Source organism: Amyelois transitella, chromosome 4 (genome assembly GCF_032362555.1).
Source record: "Amyelois transitella isolate CPQ chromosome 4, ilAmyTran1.1, whole genome shotgun sequence".
Lineage (NCBI taxonomy): Eukaryota > Metazoa > Arthropoda > Insecta > Lepidoptera > Pyralidae > Amyelois > Amyelois transitella.
In genome coordinates this window covers 1,553,892-1,574,527 of record NC_083507.1, presented here as the reverse complement: position 1 = coordinate 1,574,527, position 20,636 = coordinate 1,553,892, and the positions used below count along the sequence as shown (strand labels likewise).

The 20,636-nt window shown below is 35.2% G+C and overlaps 2 protein-coding genes and 1 long non-coding RNA gene across 3 annotated transcripts in view; 1 reads left to right on the top strand and 2 right to left on the bottom strand.

The window, feature by feature from the left end:
- The first annotated feature begins 3,454 nt into the window (after positions 1-3,454).
- Positions 3,455-8,966, top strand: LOC106130962 (sulfiredoxin-1). Its single transcript, XM_013329927.2, has 3 exons — positions 3,455-3,614; positions 4,365-4,501; positions 8,612-8,966. The coding sequence occupies exons 1-3, from the start codon at positions 3,557-3,559 to the stop codon at positions 8,819-8,821; spliced, it is 405 nt and encodes a 134-aa protein (XP_013185381.2). The 5' UTR covers positions 3,455-3,556; the 3' UTR covers positions 8,822-8,966.
- Positions 6,532-8,186, bottom strand: LOC106130965 (uncharacterized). Its single transcript, XR_001228508.2, has 3 exons — positions 7,974-8,186; positions 7,387-7,507; positions 6,532-6,672 (listed from the first exon to the last, which is right to left on the bottom strand). It is a non-coding gene; the product is annotated as an uncharacterized LOC106130965 (long non-coding RNA).
- A 3,273-nt stretch (positions 8,967-12,239) lies between the features above and the next one.
- LOC106130951 (protein vav) overlaps positions 12,240-20,636 on the bottom strand; it is a 31,762-nt gene continuing 23,365 nt past the window's right edge. Inside the window, exons 12-16 of the mRNA XM_060953730.1 lie at positions 19,899-20,050; positions 18,589-18,723; positions 18,087-18,236; positions 17,147-17,315; positions 12,240-16,243 (exon numbers count right to left, since the gene is read on the bottom strand). Coding sequence (XP_060809713.1) covers positions 16,169-16,243; positions 17,147-17,315; positions 18,087-18,236; positions 18,589-18,723; positions 19,899-20,050 — 681 coding nt within the window. The 3' untranslated portion in view covers positions 12,240-16,168. The remainder of the gene's footprint in view (positions 16,244-17,146; positions 17,316-18,086; positions 18,237-18,588; positions 18,724-19,898; positions 20,051-20,636) is intronic.

Sequence of the window (20,636 nt, the reverse complement as noted above, 5' to 3'; positions counted from 1 at the left end):
TAGCGCCGCTGCCCCTCAGCCTGTAAATAAAAAATATTAACATACCTACATGTATTGAATACCAATAAAAAAAGAACAGGACCACTCCTCTTTCCCATGGATTTCGTAAAAGGCGACATAGGGATAGGCTTAGAAATTTGGAATTATTTTAGACGCTGGGCTAGCAACCTGTCACTACTTGAATCTCAATCCCATCATCAAGCCAAAAAGCTGAACGACTGTTGGCTCTATCTACCCCGCAATCAAGCCCTCAGGCCAAGTGTCGATTAAAATTAGAGGCGTAGGAGGCTTTCTCAGAGGCGTGGGCAAAAACTACGTCTTTTCACTTGCCATACATACTTATATTTCTTATCGATATTTTTAACGTTTTGTCATGTTTCTTAGACATTATTTTACTGTAATCATGATTGTTTGTTGTTTTCACTGTTTTCATCAGGTGGATAAGCTCTCGAAATTTTTAATAGATACCTAATATAAAAAAATTTAAGAAATTTAGTAGTAGTTGTCTTCTACTACATGCACAATAAAAATAGTATTTAACTCTTCCGGCACTAAAAACTCGGGGTCTTCCGGGAACCTTTTAAAATATAAAAAGCTTTTAAAATCAAAATCAAATTTAACGTTATGTACAGACGCCAGTAGTTATAGTACCTGCACATGTTGCTGTATGTCTGTCCGTTTGTAGCGCAAACGGGTGTGTAGTCAGCCGTGCAGATGAGCTGCGCCTGCGCAGTGCCACCGAGCAGTAGGCATCCCACCACCATCAGAAGGCATGTAAGGGCTGAAAATAAATTCTTCAATAGAACGGAATTTTCGGGGCCTCTGTTTCTTTTACCCGTTCATTACTCACTAGCTGTACCCGCAACTTCGTCCGCGTGGAATAGTTATTTTGGGCAACATTGAAGCCCTCAAGGATGAATAATTTTCCCCGTTTTATTTTCACATTTTCCATTATTTCTTTGCTCCTAAAGCCTTCCTCAATAAATGGTCCATTCGACGCAAGAAGAATTTTTCATCCAGTAGTTTCTGAGATTAGCGCGTTCAAACAAACAATTTCTTCAGCTTTATAATATTAGTATTGTTGTAGTTGTAACATTTGATATTAGATCATGATATATATGAATTATTTTATGTTTAAAAAAAAACACTTCTTAATTAATAATAATAAAAAGGGTTTACTTTCAATACTATAAAATATTTTTTTTTCTAGGCACGAGCGTGCGATATTTATGATTTTAGTGTTAATTGGTGTACTCGGACTTCGGGTCCTCAAATCAGGCAACATTCTATAGCAAATCGTGACTATGGCCAGGATGATGTTAAATTAAATAAATAAACTTACCATGTAAAATCTTCATTTTCCAACAAGAAGCTTTTGCCGGTTTCAAAATGCTACTAATATGCAAAATATACCGGCGTCTATTTTATACCAAGATTCACAAAACAGGAAAATCTTGTGTTTACATACCGTCTGGTATTTCCTTTAGTTTTTGTTGAGGGACATACATTATTATCACTAGGGCTACATGTACGTACAGTCGAGGGCAGATGAAACTCATCACTTCTCTAGATCTTTATAAATAAAAAGCGAAATACACTTATTCATCCACTTACTGATTATGAAATGTCAAAAAAAGAGTCATTTAATATTAAGGCAGGAAGATATATTGTAATTAGGAGACGTCAGTTAAGAAAGGTTATTTAAAAATTTCCACGGGAACGGGAAGAGATAAACGCATGCGCACTCTTTTTATTTAAAAGAAGAAGTAGAGGTGGTTAGTTTTATCTGCTGCCGACCGTACGCTGAGAACTCATGTCAAACGGTGGTCGCTTCCCAAACCTGCTTTTTTGTGTCTTGTGGCGCATTCACACATGCCGCGGGGATTATTGCCAGGCATGTGTGGATACGCCTTTAGATATCACGCAATAAAAGCAAAGCGAAGATATTGGGATAACCTTACACTGACATATTAAAACCAGGAAAGCTTTTAGTCGTTTACTAAAACATTAAAAGATCATGGTTTACCAACCGTGTCAGGAGTAGGTATACTTAGAACAAATTGTATAATACATACTTAAGTAGATACTAATTTATTTAACCATTTAAAGTAAATCATGAAACTTTTACAAAACTACTATATACCTAGGCGTATCCTATATATCTCGGTGTTGAAAATTATAATATAACGAGTTAATTTATATTTTAACATAAAAACTATCTATGGTCCCATTTTGAGAAACTGTGGTTATTCTTATAGTCTTTAAATTATTATAAAAACTAGCATAAAAAGAGTAGAGTTACGTATGATCACAACAGAGATAATATCGAAATATTATTATTATCTTTGGGCATTCTTTGGGGGACTGTTTTTGACAAGGCTCTCATCTCTCTTGGTTCAAAACATGTCGTGAGCATCAAATTTATAAAAATGTTATATTTAAAAAAATAAATTATGCTTAGAAATAATCACCTAAATTAACATTTTGGGTTTTTACATACATTACATACATATAATCTATGTAAAAACTATGGGAGAGGGATCCTATTCACATCGTTCTTTTGTGTGTCAATTTTACTCCTCTTACCTCACCTACCCGGCAACATGTATGAGGTAATTGTTTCTGTCGTGTTATTGTTTTTACATCTTGGGAAAAGTCACAAGTGAAAAGTTTAATTCTCATTCTGTAAATTTTGCTTACATTCAAGAATTCTATTCTCTTCATACAAGAAACGAAAACTTACCGAACTAGACCGAACTAAAACATACCTTAAAGTATAAATGGGAATGGAATGGCGTGATAGGAACCCTTCGTAGGAGTCAAAATTTTAATAATACCTAATTTAGTCTTTAATTTAGAATATTAGAGATAGGTAATTATATTAAATGTGTAACTACATAATATTCAGACTAGGACGTACTTAGTTTATCCTAAGAGTGTGTATTTCTATCAGGATAAATTAGTTAGCCTAGGCTAAACTGATTTATCCCATCAGGCTTAGGACGAAGTATAGGCGATATACATAGATACCGGTTTATCTACGAAACTACTAGTTTGGCCTATGCAAAACTAGTTGATCCTGAAATCGGGTTTGGCCGTTAATATATGTATGAAACTTGGGTACCTGTAATCTTTAATTGACAATCAAAAGGCAACCAGACCAGGAAATAAAGGTTTTTAAACTTTCTCTCCGAAGGCCAAAGTTAAGTGTAGCGTCGCTCAAAATTCTATTTAGGAATTAGGAATAGATAATATTCTCTGTCTACGGCGTTAGAAAAAGAGACGTGACCCTCGTGTTTATTTCGTACAAAGATTAAACACCTTTCCCATTAGCATAAACTGATAATGATAACATCGATAAAAGTGTGCTCAGTCAGCTACGTGCTACAGATTATCGTAACAATTTGTTTATTTTTTTTATCAATGACGTGGGTGGCCTTGACTAGGTTAGGTACCTACTATAGGTATGAATCAGCTCAAATCAGCTGGTTAACGCTTACCGTGTCAGTGTCACAACAATTTTATACAGAAACGGTTGTGTTCTCGCGTTTGTGTTATGATAAAGTCAATAATTAGAAATTTAAGAATAAATAATTCTGTGGCACACAAAAACTGTAAGTATATGATATTTATTTATAATTTAATTGTTTATTTATATCTACTTTAGGATATGACGTAAGCCTTAAATTGCACAATCCGTGCCTTAATGATATAAGAATGGAAAGCACCAAGTTACAACTATCAACTTGGATGATCTAAAATAAATATCAAGACTTAATTTACAATATTATTAATAAAAAAATAGCTATATTTATATCAAATCCCATCTAAAAACGAATAGCCTTTTATCGAAGAACAAAGTGATCTTCGCATTGCAGGATGGACCAATTTTGATGAGGCTTTTAAAACTTATTATCCGCTGAATGAAAAAACAGTAACGCTAAACCAACGTTAATGAATTTGGTACCTATAGATAGTTTGAAGTAGAATATTGCAATTTGAAGTCAAATGTTGTAATTCTGTGTCAAACGAAGTCACGGGTAACGCATTTATACCTAATAATATTAAGAACTGTACAAGCTCTTGGGCTTATCTTGAGATAATGAGGTTGCTTGTGATAAATTAAAATAATTTGGTCCATTTGCACTACTTTTATTGTATTTGCAATACTATTTGATGATTTGTTATAACTATTTCCCTAACTTTAATTAAAGAAAAAAAAACGGTTCTTTTTTTAGTTTGATACAGACCTGTACCTACTTATTTAATAACTAACCAAGTACAACTTAATAATCATCAATTTTAAACGCAATTCTTCGGAATGACAACGTCCCTATTTGAAATTTTATTTTTAATTTTGGCAGTATCACCGGCCAGGATGACAAGCATACACAGCGCGTACAAGGAGGAGGTTCACGACGTGCCTATGTCGGTTATCATGAGGCCTTTCAAGCCCGAGCTCGACGAGAAGAAGGTCAGATCCCTTATGGAGACGATAGAGGTTGGTAGATGTAATGTTTTTAACATCACCTCGGCTGTATGAAATCCACTGCTGCACATAGGTAGTCTTTATCTAACAGTGTAGGCCGTGCATTTCTCATCATTTTTAGTGTAATTTAGTATTTTTTAATGTATTTAATTTTGTTTGAATAATACTTAATTAGTTGCTCTAAGGCATAAGCAATATGTGATATAAAGGCCAGATACTTTTTTTTATAAATCTCACGTGAGGGAAGTTTTGACCTACGGAAAAGGAACAAAGGAACATAGGAAATGACTGTATGTAAGGCGACAACGTTTAGCTTAATGAAAAGTCTGTTTATGTTGTATATATTCTAAGTATAATAAAACAATCACGTTAAATAATTCGTTATTCTTCTATTATTAATATGAAGGAATTCGACTGTAATCCATTTCGATATAATTGTCGTCATCATTAAAAGCTTCATCATGTCATGTTGTCTTATCGCCGGCTTAGCAATCTAAAATCTATGCGTTGTTGTAAAACGTGTTTAACCCATTATAAGCTCTAATGCATGGTTAACCCCAGAAGATAAAGAGTTTAACCCGTTTAACAAGCTCCCTTGTGTGCTAATTTAGCTCTAGCTCGCCGCAGGCTGTAAATTGTAATACAAAAATCTATTAGCATACCTGCTTAATACTAATTAGTATAAACTACACTACTATTATTTTAATACCTATAAACACTTACTTAATTTTTTTCTTAACGATTTCATCTATTTTTTTACTGAAAATTCGTAATCGAAAACTCTAAAATGTTCAATAAAAACTTAAATAATGAACCCCTCCTTAAAAAAAATTACTTTTTCAGTAACCTATTTAAAGTAAATGCGTACAAAAACAAAAACAATGAATAGACGCAAGTGGATATATATTACCTGCACATGTTGCCGTAAGTTTGTCCGTTGGTAGCGCAAACCGGGGTGTAATCATACGGGCAGAAGCCCTGCGCGTGCGCAACCCCGCTCAGCAGAACTAATCCTACCACCATAAGGCAAGTAAGGGCTGAAAATAAACTCAGCAATATTAATTTGATCGGCGTCATAAGTTAACAGTATTTCGTGTCTTTTAGTACAAATCTGAGTTTCAATAATCTCTACGTCACAAGTCTACCATTGTTTTTTTAAGTAAGTTAAACCATGAATGAACGCTCCTGAATTACTGACCTTATCATTCCGCACATGGATTCTCGATGTGCCTTCATAGACAGGTCTCCGAGTGCTCCTTAGAAATTAAGCTGAGATAAAAACGCCAGGATTTTAATTAATAAAATTAACAGAATCACTTACCATGTAAAATCTTCATTTTCCAACAAGAAGCCTTTCCCGGTGTTAAAATGCTACTAATATGCAAAATAAACCGGCGTCTATTTTATATGGCAAGATTCACAAAACAGGAAAATCTTGCGCTCACATGCTGTCTGGTATTTCCTTTACTTTAGATACACTATTATAATGCCATTGAGAAGTGGTTACCAAACTATTATTATATGTCTTGGATGTTACATAGGTATATTTTAACCATGAAAGTGCTATTTTTATTTATAAGGGTAACCCCACTCTTATATACTTATCAACTCCAGAAAAGCATTATAAGGCAGTTTTTAGGCAATCTATATCATATAAATCAGTGAATTGTGTAGCGTATACAATTCAACTTCTAGTCTATCTACTTGCTAAAATTTTATAAGTAAGTAGTTTAATTTAATTATGATAAATCGCGTTAGAGTATCCAATATACACAAGAATAAACAATACCTATACGTATGTATTTGGAATAACTACATCACAGTTTGTGAATTCGTCATATACCTCATTTATCAAACATTACTCAACATAATAAATATTAAGAACACAGTATGAACGTAATTTTATGATTTCAGATACGTTTGTATGTTATAAAAGGCTTTCCGATTCAAGGGCTTTCTTCTCTTTATTTTTTCTTACTCAGGATTCTTGGCTCCAAAGTGTTGTGAGGGTTATAATTTATAAAAACAATATATCTTTAAAATAATTATTTATTTACAAAATAAAAAAATATTAAACAATATGAATAAATTAAGCAGTTCCTTAAAATTACCAGTCCGTTTTACGCTTCTAAATTGTGCCACATCGTCCTTTGTGTTTCAATTTTGCCCCTGTGCCCCTCATCCTGTAATTAGGTAGATATAGGTACCTATAATATCTGGTAATTATTAAAAAAAAACAACCTCCCATGCTTGTATTTGGGATTAAGAAAAAAAATTAATGACTGAACCAACTTGACTTGTAAACTGCAAATTCTGTCTTAAAACGACGCTTAGACTACAAACACACGTTTAGTTAATTAATCCTATCCTTCCTACTTTTAATATAAATGCTAAAATTTGTAACGATGTGTGTGTCTATACCTGCTGTACGTAAAAATTTTGGAACGGATTTTCACGAAACTTTATAAAATATAGCTAAGACGTTGGAATAACATAGATAATAATATGTGCAAATTTATAGAGATACTCGTAACAGCTATCTAATGATGACATAAAGCTGAGTGGAACCTTTTTGGTAGCGTTACAATAAAAATTTTAAGTTTTGTTAACTTCTATTTTAAGCTTCAATAAAGATTCTCTCTTTCTGTTAATTCTATACTAGCTGTTCCTGCGTCTTCGTCCGCGTGGAATAGTTATTTTGGGCATCATTGAAGCCCTCAACGATGAATAATTAACCCGTTTTTTTCACATTCTCCATTATTTCTTCGCTCTTAATAAATGGTCTATTCAACACAAAAATAATTTTTCAATTCGAACCAGTAGTTCCTGAGATTAGCGCGTTAAAACACACAAACAAACTCTTCAGCTTTATAATATTAGTATAGATTTGTGCTTACATGCAAAGGTTTGGGAATGTGCGGCCGTTGGTGGCGCAGACTGGGCTGTAGTTAGTGATGCATAAAGTCTTGGCCGAGGCTTTGTGGATCACGGAAACCAGCAAAAACAGCAGCATCAATGCTAAAATGAAAATAATATGTTACTTATGTAAACTGATAATAATAAAAAAATAATAATAATGTGCGTATTCTATGCCAAAAAAAAAAAGAGTCAATTTAATCTCAATTCCAGCATTTAGCCATACAGCTAATTGGTCTTTCAGTCTTGAAAAGATTATCGGTTCTGTCTAAACCAATATGGGATAAAGACGTAATTATGTTTTTATTTTGTAAATGTATCCAGCCTGACTTTTATTTTATAAAGAACCTTTACTTAGCCTAACTGTTTTTACTTTTAGTGCATATTGTAAGTAAATATGTATTGTGAAAATAAAAGTCAATTATGTAATTCTGAAGATTTTTGTTTAAAAAAATAATCATAAATCGAAAATCATAAATAAGTAATTGAAAAAGAATAAAATACTGACCGAATAAGAACTTCATTATGCTTCATAAAATAAGTAATTTAAAAAGAATAAAATACTGACCGTATAAGAACTTCATGATGCCTTGAAGCAAGTTGAACTTGCGTGGATTCAAAGAAAACTGAACAAGGAGTCAGTCACCGTTAGCTTTATAACCAGGCAACAGGAAAACATGATGACCAGACTTGGTCTCTGGTATTTTCCCATGTGATGATGACCTAACAAAGTGAATGTAAATATAATCTGTTGTGGTGGTTCTCGGATTTTTAGAATAGGACTACTTACTCAATATTTTTTCTATGAATCTCGTAAAAGGCAACTAAGGAAAATGCTAATAAACTTGGGATTCTTTTTATAGGCGATGGGCTAGCAACCTGTCACTATTTGAATATCAATTCCATCATTAAGCCATACAGCTGAACGTGGCTTTCCAGTATTTTCGATAAGGCAGAAAGTCTTGAAAAGGCCAAGAAGAGGCCACGTTCAGCTGTTTGGCTTAACGATGGAATTGAGATTCAAATAGTGACAGGTTGCTAGCCCATCGTATGAAAGAAGAATCCCAAGTTTATAAGCCTATCCCTTAGTCGCCTTTTACGACATCCATTGGAACGAGATGGAGTGGTCCTATTCTTTTTTTTATAGGTTCTGGAAGCCAAACGGCATATCATTATTTTTTATCTTTTCAACTTCCTTTCTTTCAGAAAGAAGAGAAATCGGGAGATGTGCCTCCCATCGACGTACTATGGATCGTGGGATCTGAAGGCGGGAACTACTTCTACAGCTTCGGCGGCTGCCACCGGTTCACAGCGTACCAGAGACTAAAGCGGGACACCATCCCCGCCAAACTGATAAGGTCTACCGTCACCGACCTCAGGACTTATTTGGGGAGCAGCACGCCGGATTTGAAATGATAGTTTGTTTATGGACATGGATAATGTAAATTGATGTATCTAATACCTATATCCGTATTATGCCGTGTGGCTCCCGGCACAAATACAAAAAAGAATAGGACCACTCCATATCTTTCCCATGGATGTCGTAAAAGGCGACTAAGGGATAGGCTTACAAACGTGGGATTCTTTTTTAGGCGATAGGCAGCAACTAGCAACCTGTCACTAGTTGAATTTCAATTCTTTCGTTAAGCCAAATAGCTGAACGTGGCCATTCAGTCTTTTCAAGATTCTTGGCTCTGTCTACCCCGCAAGGGATATAGACGTGACCATATGTATGTATCCGTATTATAAAATTAGACGAAAAGCACGTTGGACAAAAATATATTTGAAATGTGGTCACTGTCTCATCTTATTAACTAGCATTATAACGGTGTTTTTGAGAAATACATACATACATACATATAGTCACGTCTATATCCCTTGCGGGGTAGACAGATTCAACAGTATTTAAAAGACTAAAAGGCCGCGTTCAGGTGTGTGGCGTAATAAGAGTCAATATAATACGATTCAAATAATGACAGGTTGCTAGCTCATCGCCTAAAAAAAAAGAGTCGCTTTTTAAGGATTCGATAATAGACATTGTAGAGCTGGTTTCCAAGGTCGACTATCGTTAGTTCGGCAACGTTAGACATAGCTTAGTCTAAGTGCGTAGTTGCAGTAAGAGTAACGATCAGAAATCTATTGAGTAGAAAAATTCATGTTTTAAACGAATTTACAGATTTTGTTTTATAAATTTTATAAGTATTAATTTTCTAGAAATCATGTAAGTACTTAAATTTTATTGTATTTTTATACATATAAGTCAAAAATAATTTAATAAAATTAAAAGATCTCATTTATAGTTTTATTTTACTCTTTTTGTACAATGAAAAGACCTCGGGAATACTGTTCATATAAATAGACCTCCAGCTTCTCTATCCTGCAGCTTCACGCGAAAAACTATATATAGCTGATTCGCTTTTTATTATGACGTGAAAAGGGACAGCTATAGTTTTTCGCGCGATAAAAAAGGCTTTGCGCATTCCACGCAACGGGGGTAGTAGTAACAAATATAGCTACTTTCTAGAGGTTCACACGCGCAATCCAGGGAAAATATCTTTACATAAATACATACATATAATCACGTCTATATCCCTTGCGGGGTAGACAGAGCCAACAGTCTTGAAAAGACTGATAGGCCACGTTCAGGTGTTTGGCCCAATGATAGAATTGAGATTCAAATAGTGACAGGTTGCTAGCCCATCGCCTTAAAAAGAATCCAAGTTTGTAAGCCTATTGTAGCCTTAGTCGCCTTTTACGACATCCATGGGAACGACATGGAGTGGTCCTATTCTTTTTTTTTATTGCACTGCTCTTAAAATAACTGAAAATATCTTTACTTATATTAATAATTAAATAAACCACCAAAATTACTTGTATACTTCCAACATTTATTGGTAGTTTGATGTCACCTAACTACTGAACAATGAGATATGCCTTTCTTTATAATATATTTACAAACGTGAACATAAATAATATCAAAATACATTTATACCGATCTCGTCGGGCGCTTACGACTCACTCCAAAGTAATGAACACAAAATGTTTAAGTTAATAGTGTGACAGCACCTTTATTTAGCGTTATGTGTGATTATAGTATACATAGGTATTGAACCAGATTTGGATTTAAGTCAATATAATTATCACTGACGATTGATTTCTTACATGAAAATATACTTTAAAATTTACATATTCACATTGATTTAAGGTTTGTGGTGCATTGAGGTAATAAAATAATAAAAATATATAATTTCTTATTCAAAAACTAAAAGTTACATACTGTAAAGTAGGTATATCAAATTAGTATCTGTTTAAATTTATATAAAAAAAAATTAGCCCTAAAAGAAATTGTTTACATTCAAGAAAAATCATTTGCTCTTTATAGGCCGTAAACAAAGATATTTTCTATAAGTAATAAAAAAAAATATTTTAAAACAAAAATTGTTTAGCGAAAAAACAACTTTTGAAAATTTTTTTTTATTACTTTTTTTATTACATTTCATTGGATTTATTTTGATTTAAAATTACTGCTGTACCATCTTTATACTTATTTCATAAAATCCTGATTTCAGACCTTTTGAGCTTCCGACAAGAATGTAAAAATCAGTTTATAAATAAGTAAAGTTAGTTGTTATTTTATTGACTCAATCGATGTGTTAATAATGAACGTGACAACTTAGTGCGAAAATCGTGAAATCGTAAACATATCTAGTGTACCAATAAATATCTACGTATCACGGAATGAACTAAAATGTCAGGCTCAAAGTGAGATCCCACATAAGCGGAGCTATATCCCTTCTGGAGCTGGTCCCGGCTGCGGTGGTGGACAGACCTGGTTTATGACCCATTTATGACCCAGGATGGGATCGCCACTTGTCAGAACTCCTTGATCTTGTAATAAACAGGGTGCCTGTTAATCTCACCCATCATGGATCATGGTTATTGCACCATTATCAGCAGTCCTTTCTTCCAATTCTACAACAAATTAATGAAATGCTGACTAATCGCTTGTGTGATTGGTCGGTTTAAGCACGTTGAGACAACGCTTATGAGAGACCTCACATTTTGTTACATTGAAACGCAGGAAGTGGGAGCGAGACAGTCGATTAATTCACGAAGCATATTTCTTATCTATTCCTCTTACTTTAAGATTACCCAAAAAGATTTTAGAAACAGACCGGTATGACGGCCAGCCCGCACCCACTCTGCGTGCGTTTTAAATACTTAATCGGTGTAAAATTTGTGCGTTACATAAAGAAAAAATATAAGGTACTTTGTAGACGACGCCAAAGCGCAATAGGAGGATCGTCGCCTGCTACAGAACCTATAGTTTGGCACCAAATTTAATAATCAATAAAATTACAACCCGTTGCATTCCCTCATACTGTCGTGACATCGCCATCGGCTACCCAACTTAAATAGAAAAAATATATATTTATCATTATGTCACAACAACCAAGTTTCATATATTGTATGATAATATTAATATACATTTTTTCGTATATATTACACGATAACAACATCGCGGCATTGCACCGCACATTTATCTACTGTGTTTGTTTCACATAATATAATATATCTTTTTATAATTGCATTTAATATTTTTTTCACAACTTTATAATTAAAGAGGTGGGTTCACCGTATCTTATTATAATATTGAAGCATATTCATTTAAAGTGGCACTATAATTGTTTATTTTATATAATTTATACATGCATTTCATTTATTATGACTAATTTATAAGTGGTCACGTAAGGACATTGAATATGTCAGTTCTACAATAACATGATTTTCTTAAATTTGCCCGTATGTTTTAGTGTGCTATTTTTTTAAATAATATATGTACCACTAACCTATGAGGAAAATAATTTTCCTTCGTTAACATAACGAAACCGTTCAAAAAATTACTCATTACGAACGAAAATTATTGACCTCACCGATTTCATAAAAAAATAGCATCGCTAAGTTTTATGTAACTTATAAATTTTAAGGACAGAAATATAAATACAATTCAATGTACAGTTAAGTACCTGTCCATTTTTATATGGTTTTATGCACTTATGTGTACTACACGATCCACCTACAGTGACCACCTTTAGACATTTAAATACACGTAATATTTAATAACATTTCATATACTCTCGCACATCGTGGAAGGATCACTTTCATTGCGCTCTTTTTCACTTATATGTATTACACTTCATATACGTACTATAAATAACTAGACACAAATTACCGTGGAAAAGTATACTAAATGTAAATGCGTGCGCCCGTTGGAAAATAGATTTTAATACATTACAATAAAGCACACAATCCTAAAATATTAAACTCTGCTCATTCACAGAGATACGAGACAGAGACAAATTGCAATAAAAATATATAAATCTATTTTGCAACGGAATGACGACTTTGTTTGTATTTAGTACATTTCTCCATGAAATGACGCAGAAAATTGAGGATGTTTTTTGTTATATTTTGCTCTGATTTTTGTATCTAGTACCATATAGTTGATCGAAGTTGTGTGCCATATAGGTACTTTGTTTACCTTCATCAGCGATTGTAATGAATGATTTTTTTACTGCATAATATTTACAAAACTAGCAATTGGATATAATTGAAGAGTCATGGAAGAAGATGTTTCGTAGGTACAAAGTATTTTGTGACAATTTTAAAATTGTTTATGATATGATTATTATAATGTTGGAATTTTAAAAAAATACATTGTTTTGGAGAATTCTATATTTACTCCGGTAACAGGGCGATAAAAATTGAAATATATGATAAAAAATAATTATTTAAAGAATGATAAAATTCCGCACATCAGATGTGCCGTTGGATTTCAAAAATCAGCAATTAACTTGGCACTTCATCTCACTATGTAGAATCTTTAAATTAATTGAAAAAAGATTAAAGTATTAAAAAAAGTGGGATAATAAATGCGTCATGTGTCGATTTACTTTGAGCAAAATGGTAATTTCCAAAACATAATTTTATTCTAGTTCATACAGGCCTCAACTTCCAATAGTCCAACATATAACACCGCAGTGAATGTACTTACATACAAATATACAGTTATAATTATTATTTCGCTCATACACCTTCACACAAGTTGGCGGCTTTTCCACGCTTATACACATTTTCTGTACCATGCTAATAATATCATTAATCTAAATTAAAGCATTTTTTTCGCACCATCAAAACATACCGTGCCACGTGCCCGAGAGAGCATAGACAATTACGAAGAGGAATCATAGAGTGAGACAGCAACAGGTGCCTTAAACATATACACAAGTATTGGCCCGGTGTTATGACGTCATAAAGTTAAACTCTTGGGTCCATTTCGGGTCCCATAATATTAAAAATGACCGAGGGTGCAAGTGTTCCCAGTTGCACCCACAGTCATTTCGTCTTGAGCATTGGTAAGAGAGGGGAAGGGCTACGTACACAGATTGTTCTGATACCGTCCACCGAGCCAGTAAATGCTACACTATACTTACACAATATACTTTTACATTTACACATTGACTACTAATTCGTATCGAGCTAGATGATCCAATAAACACATTAAATGCCCGTCGAATGTAAGATTACTACAAAAATTCTCTATTGCACCAACAAGCGAAATGTGCAATGAAGAATTTCATTTATGTCAGTGTTACATCCGACGGGCGAACTTAATAACTAAGTTTGAGATTGCAATACCGTGTTTTTTGTACAGAACAGTTGCTTTTTGTCATCTACTGTGGTCATGGTATAAAAATATATGTTTATGACGCTTGTTACACCGCACATAAAGCGGTAAGCATATTATTATAACTCTCTTTGTTTTTGTGTGTCAATTCACAAAGTATTAATCTGTCATAAAATACCTACGTAACAATTAGCATAGAATTTATCAAACATTTGCCGAAAATTCGTGATTTTTTTCATCTATTGATATGAATGAGTAATTTTTTTTTTTTAATTTTTATTAACATCTTTAAAAGTGGACAATATGAACAGTAGCTCAACTACATTTGAACAGTATAGTACTTGTCTAAATATTTATTGCACTGAACGACGTAAATTCTATCTACTATATATTTATAACGTCGAGAGCGCTCAATGACTAATAAATATTAAATAAGAGAAAACTTGCTCATACAGCCATTTTGCTAGACTTCGTAAACTACTTATTATTATTATAACCCATTGAAGATTTGCATTGATTCCGCGTGGCAGCTCATTTCGCTGCTAGGTACCTATATTAAAATTTCATATTTATATCTCAAGTCAACGATAAACTTTAGGAGTAGAAATATATAATTATTATTAATATTGAGTAAAAGTAGAATCTTTCATATTGTCTCCCAGACGAATAATTAGAAAGTGAATTTATCACTAGACCGATTCTGAGCGGACAGCAATGCAAAACAGTTCTATTTTTGTAGTTGTCTTGCCAAGGCCGTCCGCACTGAATCAAAATATAAAGTTGAGTCGGCCATATCTATTTGCACCAGTAGGTATAGGCCGCGTCAATTAGGGAACATCACTCAACGGTCCACAGGAAACTGTGATAGACTAATGCTGGTCAAAAAATAAAATTAAATGTCATTTTTTAAGTAAATACTCTAAATTTCAATTAAGGTGTTGTGAGTTCCCTCATATCCCTATAATATAAAGCAACATAAGGCCGTTGCATGTCATATTTGCTATGTATTTATTTGTATTTAGTAGGCCTCAACCCAAAATATATCGTTTGATGATAGGACTGAATCTCTTAAGGCTTCTGAGTCCTGAAAGTTTGGTGCTAGCATAATCTCATTTAAAAGCCTTAAAAGACACAATCTTCTCAACTTTCCTATCAATATTTCCTCGGCCTGGCTGGATTTTATTTATTTACTAATTTCATTACACTTAGACACCACTCTTAAGCTTAAACATAAATAAATGTCACTTTAATTACAACTTCATATTTCAAACCCGCTTTATCCACATACTAGCCCTCATTTGTGTCAAACATTATTTTAAAACTTCTTCGTGAACATTTTTCTTTATACCCTTTTCAGTGTTTCATAAATGTTCTTTTAAATATTACCAACCGTGTTAAAAAGACCTAAGAACTGAGCACTAAGTTTATATGATGGTCTTTCATATATTGGTTACTGCCAAGGAGAAACAATGATTTATATTGGATGTCAATATCATTCATATAATATCGTCTTTAACAGGTAATTTAGTATCTCGGCTAGATCATAACATATTGGTTATATGATCTGATGCCATAATATGTTAAGGTCTAATAAACCAAGATCCTTGCTTACAAAATAGACTTCTTCTAAGTTGAATCTTATAAAAACAGTTAATGGAATGATAAAAAAGATTGAGGCGATCGCGTGATAGATACATCGGTATCTATTCGAATGGCTATGAAACCTAGATCTTGTTAAGTTGGTGTTCACATATGTCCTTTTAAACTTGACCCTAGCTATCATATCAATCAGTCTCAATCATAGATCTTATTAAACTGGTATCCACAACACATCTATTCAAACGTGTAGTCTTATTATGCTGGCAACACAGGAGTACATTTCAACTTGATCCGCGCTATCCAACAATTCATTTACAACGACGAGTCTATTAACTCTGGTGTCCAATTCAAGTTGACCCGCGTTATCTAACTAACCAATCACAACGGCGGGTCTAACGACGCTGGCGCATTCAAACCAGGTCCCCGGGCTCAGGGTCCCGAAAGTGCAGCTCTCGCTCGGCGAGGCAAAGCTGACATCAGTCAAGCGCCCCGATACATTCGGGCTCCTCCCGCACGCATTCCTTAGGGAAATAGCCAGATCGGTTGTCACCCTAAAAAAAAAAAAAACTTATAACTATATCAATGTAAATACTAAAATTCCATCTTAAAGCCAAATAGCTGAACGTAGCCTATCTGTCTTAACAAGACTGTTGGCTCTGTCTACCCCGCAATGGATATAGACGTGATTATATGTATGTATGTAAATACTAAAACCGTTTTTATACGATACGACTTTTGTGGGTTACCTTAAGGTGGTAACTTGAGTCCGCTGCTGATTTTTTGTAATTTTGTGACAGAATTCAAGAGCCTTATGCCTATTAATTTATCTTTATCCAGTACTAAAATTTCGTCGCATTTTCAAGGAGCTTTTAGCGGCCTAGATCAAATGTGGCCTTTAATTTATCTTATCCAAAGTAGCAAGACTCACCATTTTCGACTGTCGATTACCAGTAGTTTAGCATCAGATTTCAGTCCTTATGAAGAAGCCCCCCAGGGTAATATCCTTGGCCCTTTACTATTTTTATCACTACATTGTCATATTATAAATCCCACTATTTTCTGTCTGTACGTATGCGCTAATCTCAAAAAGTTGTAAACGGATTTTGTTTCTATTCGAAATGTTGGAAAGAGGGTTTTCTGAGGAAGGTTATATAAGGGACTAGCTGTGCCCGCGACTTCGTCCGCGTGTTATATTTATTTTGGGCATCATTGAAGCCCTCAAGTTGTTTCTTTCACGTTTACCATTATTTCTTTGCTCCTATAGCCTAAAGCCTTCCTCGATAAATGGTCTATTCCACGCAAAAATAATTTTTCAATTCGAACCAGTCGTTACTGTGATTAGTGCGTTCAAACAAACAAACGCTTCCGCTTTATAATATTAGTATAGATATGTATAAATGCTACACGAGCGAAGACGGGACAGATCGCTAGATTTACAATGACCTTTAATTTACCTTATCCAAAGTCCTGCCCTTCCACCAGCCTCGACTGTCGCCTTCTTTGCTGAGCACCAGCACTTTAGCCCCAGGTCTCAGTGCCAGTTGGGAAGCCTCCAGCGGCCTGAAGTCGTGGATCACGGTGGCTACCACCCGGCGGAACGGCCATCGGAGGTTTGAGTTGAGCCTGCGCAGAAACACAAAGGGTCAATTAAAATTCCAATTATGACAGGAATCTGTACAAATAACCAGATAATTCCAATTATGACACGAATCAGTATGAATAACAAGATAATTCCAATTATGACACGAATCTGTATTAATAACCAGATAATTCCAATTATGACACGAATCTGTATAAATAACCAGATAATTCCAATTATGACACGAATCTGTATAAATAACCGGATAATTCCAATTATGACACGAATCTGTATAAATAACCAGATAATTCCAATTATGACACGAATCTGTATAAATAACCAGATAATTCCAATTATGACACGAATCAGTATAAATAACCAGATAATTCCAATTATGACACGAATCTGTATAAATAACCAGCTGTGCTCGCGTCTTCGTCCGCGTGGATTAGTTATTTTGGGCATCATTGAAGCCCTCAAGGATGAATAATTTCCCCCGTTTTATTCACATTTTCCATTATTTCTTCGCTCCTTATAGTTGCAGCGTGATGTTATATGTATAGTCTTAAGCCTTCCTCAATAAATGGTCTATTCAACACAAAATATTATTTTTAATTCGAACCAGAAGTTCCTGAGATAAGCGCGTTCAAACAAACAAACAAACTCACGTACATGAACATCCAAGACTCAGATCCCGGACCATTATAGGGGAGAGTGGGACAGCAAAGATGCAATTGAGATCCAAGACCCAGGCTAATCAGAAATTTTTTTTTCATCATGACCTGACATTTTGTGTCACAGACAGACATACATACCCGATGAAGTTCTCCGACAGGCTGGTCTTCTCGTAGTAGGAGACGAGCTCGACGATGCTGCGGAAGAACCTCGACTCGGAGAGGTAGTAGTGGCGCACCTGGTCTATCAGTTTGCAGCAGACGCGCATATGTTTCACAGTGTTGTCCGTTCTGTGGACAAGAGAAGAATATACATACATACATATACTCACGTCTATATCCCTTGCGGGATAGACAGAGCCAACAAACACGTCTTGAAAAGACCGTTAGGCTACCTTTAGCTGTTTGGCTTAATGATGTAATTGAGATTCAAGTAGTGACAGGTTGCCAGCCCATCGCCTAAAAAAGAATCCCAAGTTTATAAGCCTATCCCTTAGTCGTCTTTTACGTCACCCACTCCATCTCTTCCCATGGATGTCGTAAAAGGCGACTATGATACGTGATAATGTATGTACGAATGGTAACCGTTGTTATATAGAAAAAAAAAAGGCCAATTGCCATCACAGAAAGTGTAAATAGCTACTTGAGCGAGAGCGCGTAGTGTGTGTCGGTGTCGGAGTGATGGTGGTGTCCCGCTCGCACGCGCAGCAGGAACGTGCCGTCCAGGCGCCGCTCGAGGCGCGCCGTTGCCGTCTCTCTGCCCATCTCGCCCACGTACCTGGCGACAGTGAATAGACACATACATATGGTCACGTCTATATCCCTTGCGGGGGAGACAGAGCCAACAGTCTCGCAAAAAGACCGAATGGCCACGTTCAGCTATTTGGCTTAATGATAGAACCGCAACTTGTCACTATTTAAATCTCAAATTTAAATAGTGACAGGTTGCGAGCCCATCGCCTAAAAAAGAATCCCAAGTTTGTAAGCCTATCCCTTTACGACATCCAAGGGAAAGAGATGGAGTGGTCCTATACTTTTTTGTATTGGTGCCGGGTACCACGCGGCACACAGTGAAAGATAAATATTATAATTTAGATTAGAAGACGCCCGTGTAAAACTTAATATTTCAGACCCTCACCGAAGGAATTGTCATAATGAAATGATAACTTTCCACTCTTACTAGTTTTGGCTGTGCGTTTCCGTCAGTTTTATATAGATATATTAAAGACTAGCTGTGCCCGCGACTTCGTCCGCGTGGATTAGTAATTTTGGGCATCATTGAAACCGTCAAGGATGAATAATTTTACCCGTTTTTTGACATATTCCATTATTTCTTTGCTCCTTGTAGTTGCAGCGTGATGTTATATAGCCTGGACTTTCTCGATAAATGGTCTTTTCGATGCAAAAAGAATTTTTCAATTCGAACCAGTCGTTCATGAAATTAGCGCTTTAAAACAAACAAACAAAAAAAACTCTTCAGTTTTTTAGTATTGGTATAGATAAGGGACGCAATGGCGTTTTATATAATATCAGTCATCTTATTTATATTTGGGAGACCAAAAACCGCTTAGAAAAAAATAGCGCCACGTATGTGAAACAAATGGTCAAAACATCTTAACCGAATATAACCAAAAATTCATTCATCATTTTTTACAGTCGGAATTAAAATAAATGGTTGGACAAGGTATAGTTAAGTTGCGACACTGCGACACCCGGTCAGCTCTAGGTTATCTCTGGAACAATGCTCTCTGATAAGTCTTTTTAATTTGCATTATGATTGATCATTTGTTTCTGAATTTAAACTGTGGTTCCGGACACTTTAAGAGTAGGACCACTCCGTATCATTCATCATTTTTTGCAGTCAGAATTAAAATAAATCGTTGGACAAGTCATCGTTAAGTTGTGTTGACGTCATTATGTGCTACGTTAGTGTAACAGCGTGACGTGACGTACCACATGTAGTAGTGCAGCACGGTGTCGGCGGAGGCGGGGTGCGGCGGCGGCGGCGGCGCGTGCGCGGCGGCGCCCAGCGCGCCGGCGCAGCGCCCCGACAGCGCGATGCACTCCTTGTGTGCGCACGCGCCGCACACCGAGCACAGGTAGCCCTGGGCATACACGCACACTCATCACCAGAGATCGGAATAGGTAGATTGAATTAGATTTGGATTGGATTGGATTGAATATGGACATGCCTCCGGGATTGCGGATTTGTAAATTATTAAGATTTTTTCCGAAATATTTTACAAGTGGGAAGAAGAATATATTAGTGGTAGCTGTTTTCCCCCGATTTGCTTTCTATAAATTTCATGTGCTGTAGTTTGAAAATCCATAAATTTATAATATTTAATTCAATCCCGTAAGTACTGAAATGGAATCCCGGAAAAGAGGCTTATCCATATTATGCTGTCTATGGTAGTTCACGATGCAAGTACATAAAATCAATCTACCTATTCCGATCTCTGCTCATCACATACGAGTATATCTCGCGCACGTAACCCAAGGTAGGTTATTTTGTCTCGGACGTAAGGAATCGTGTTAGAATGATCTGTGGTCACCGAGCGAGCGTGGTACGTTACGTGCGCGTTTAATACTCGTACCTAACCTATTTTATTTATAAACAGTATAATGCAATGCGAAATTTTTTAATCAGTGAAATAAGACTTTTTATTTCAAAATAAACGACTAGTCGCC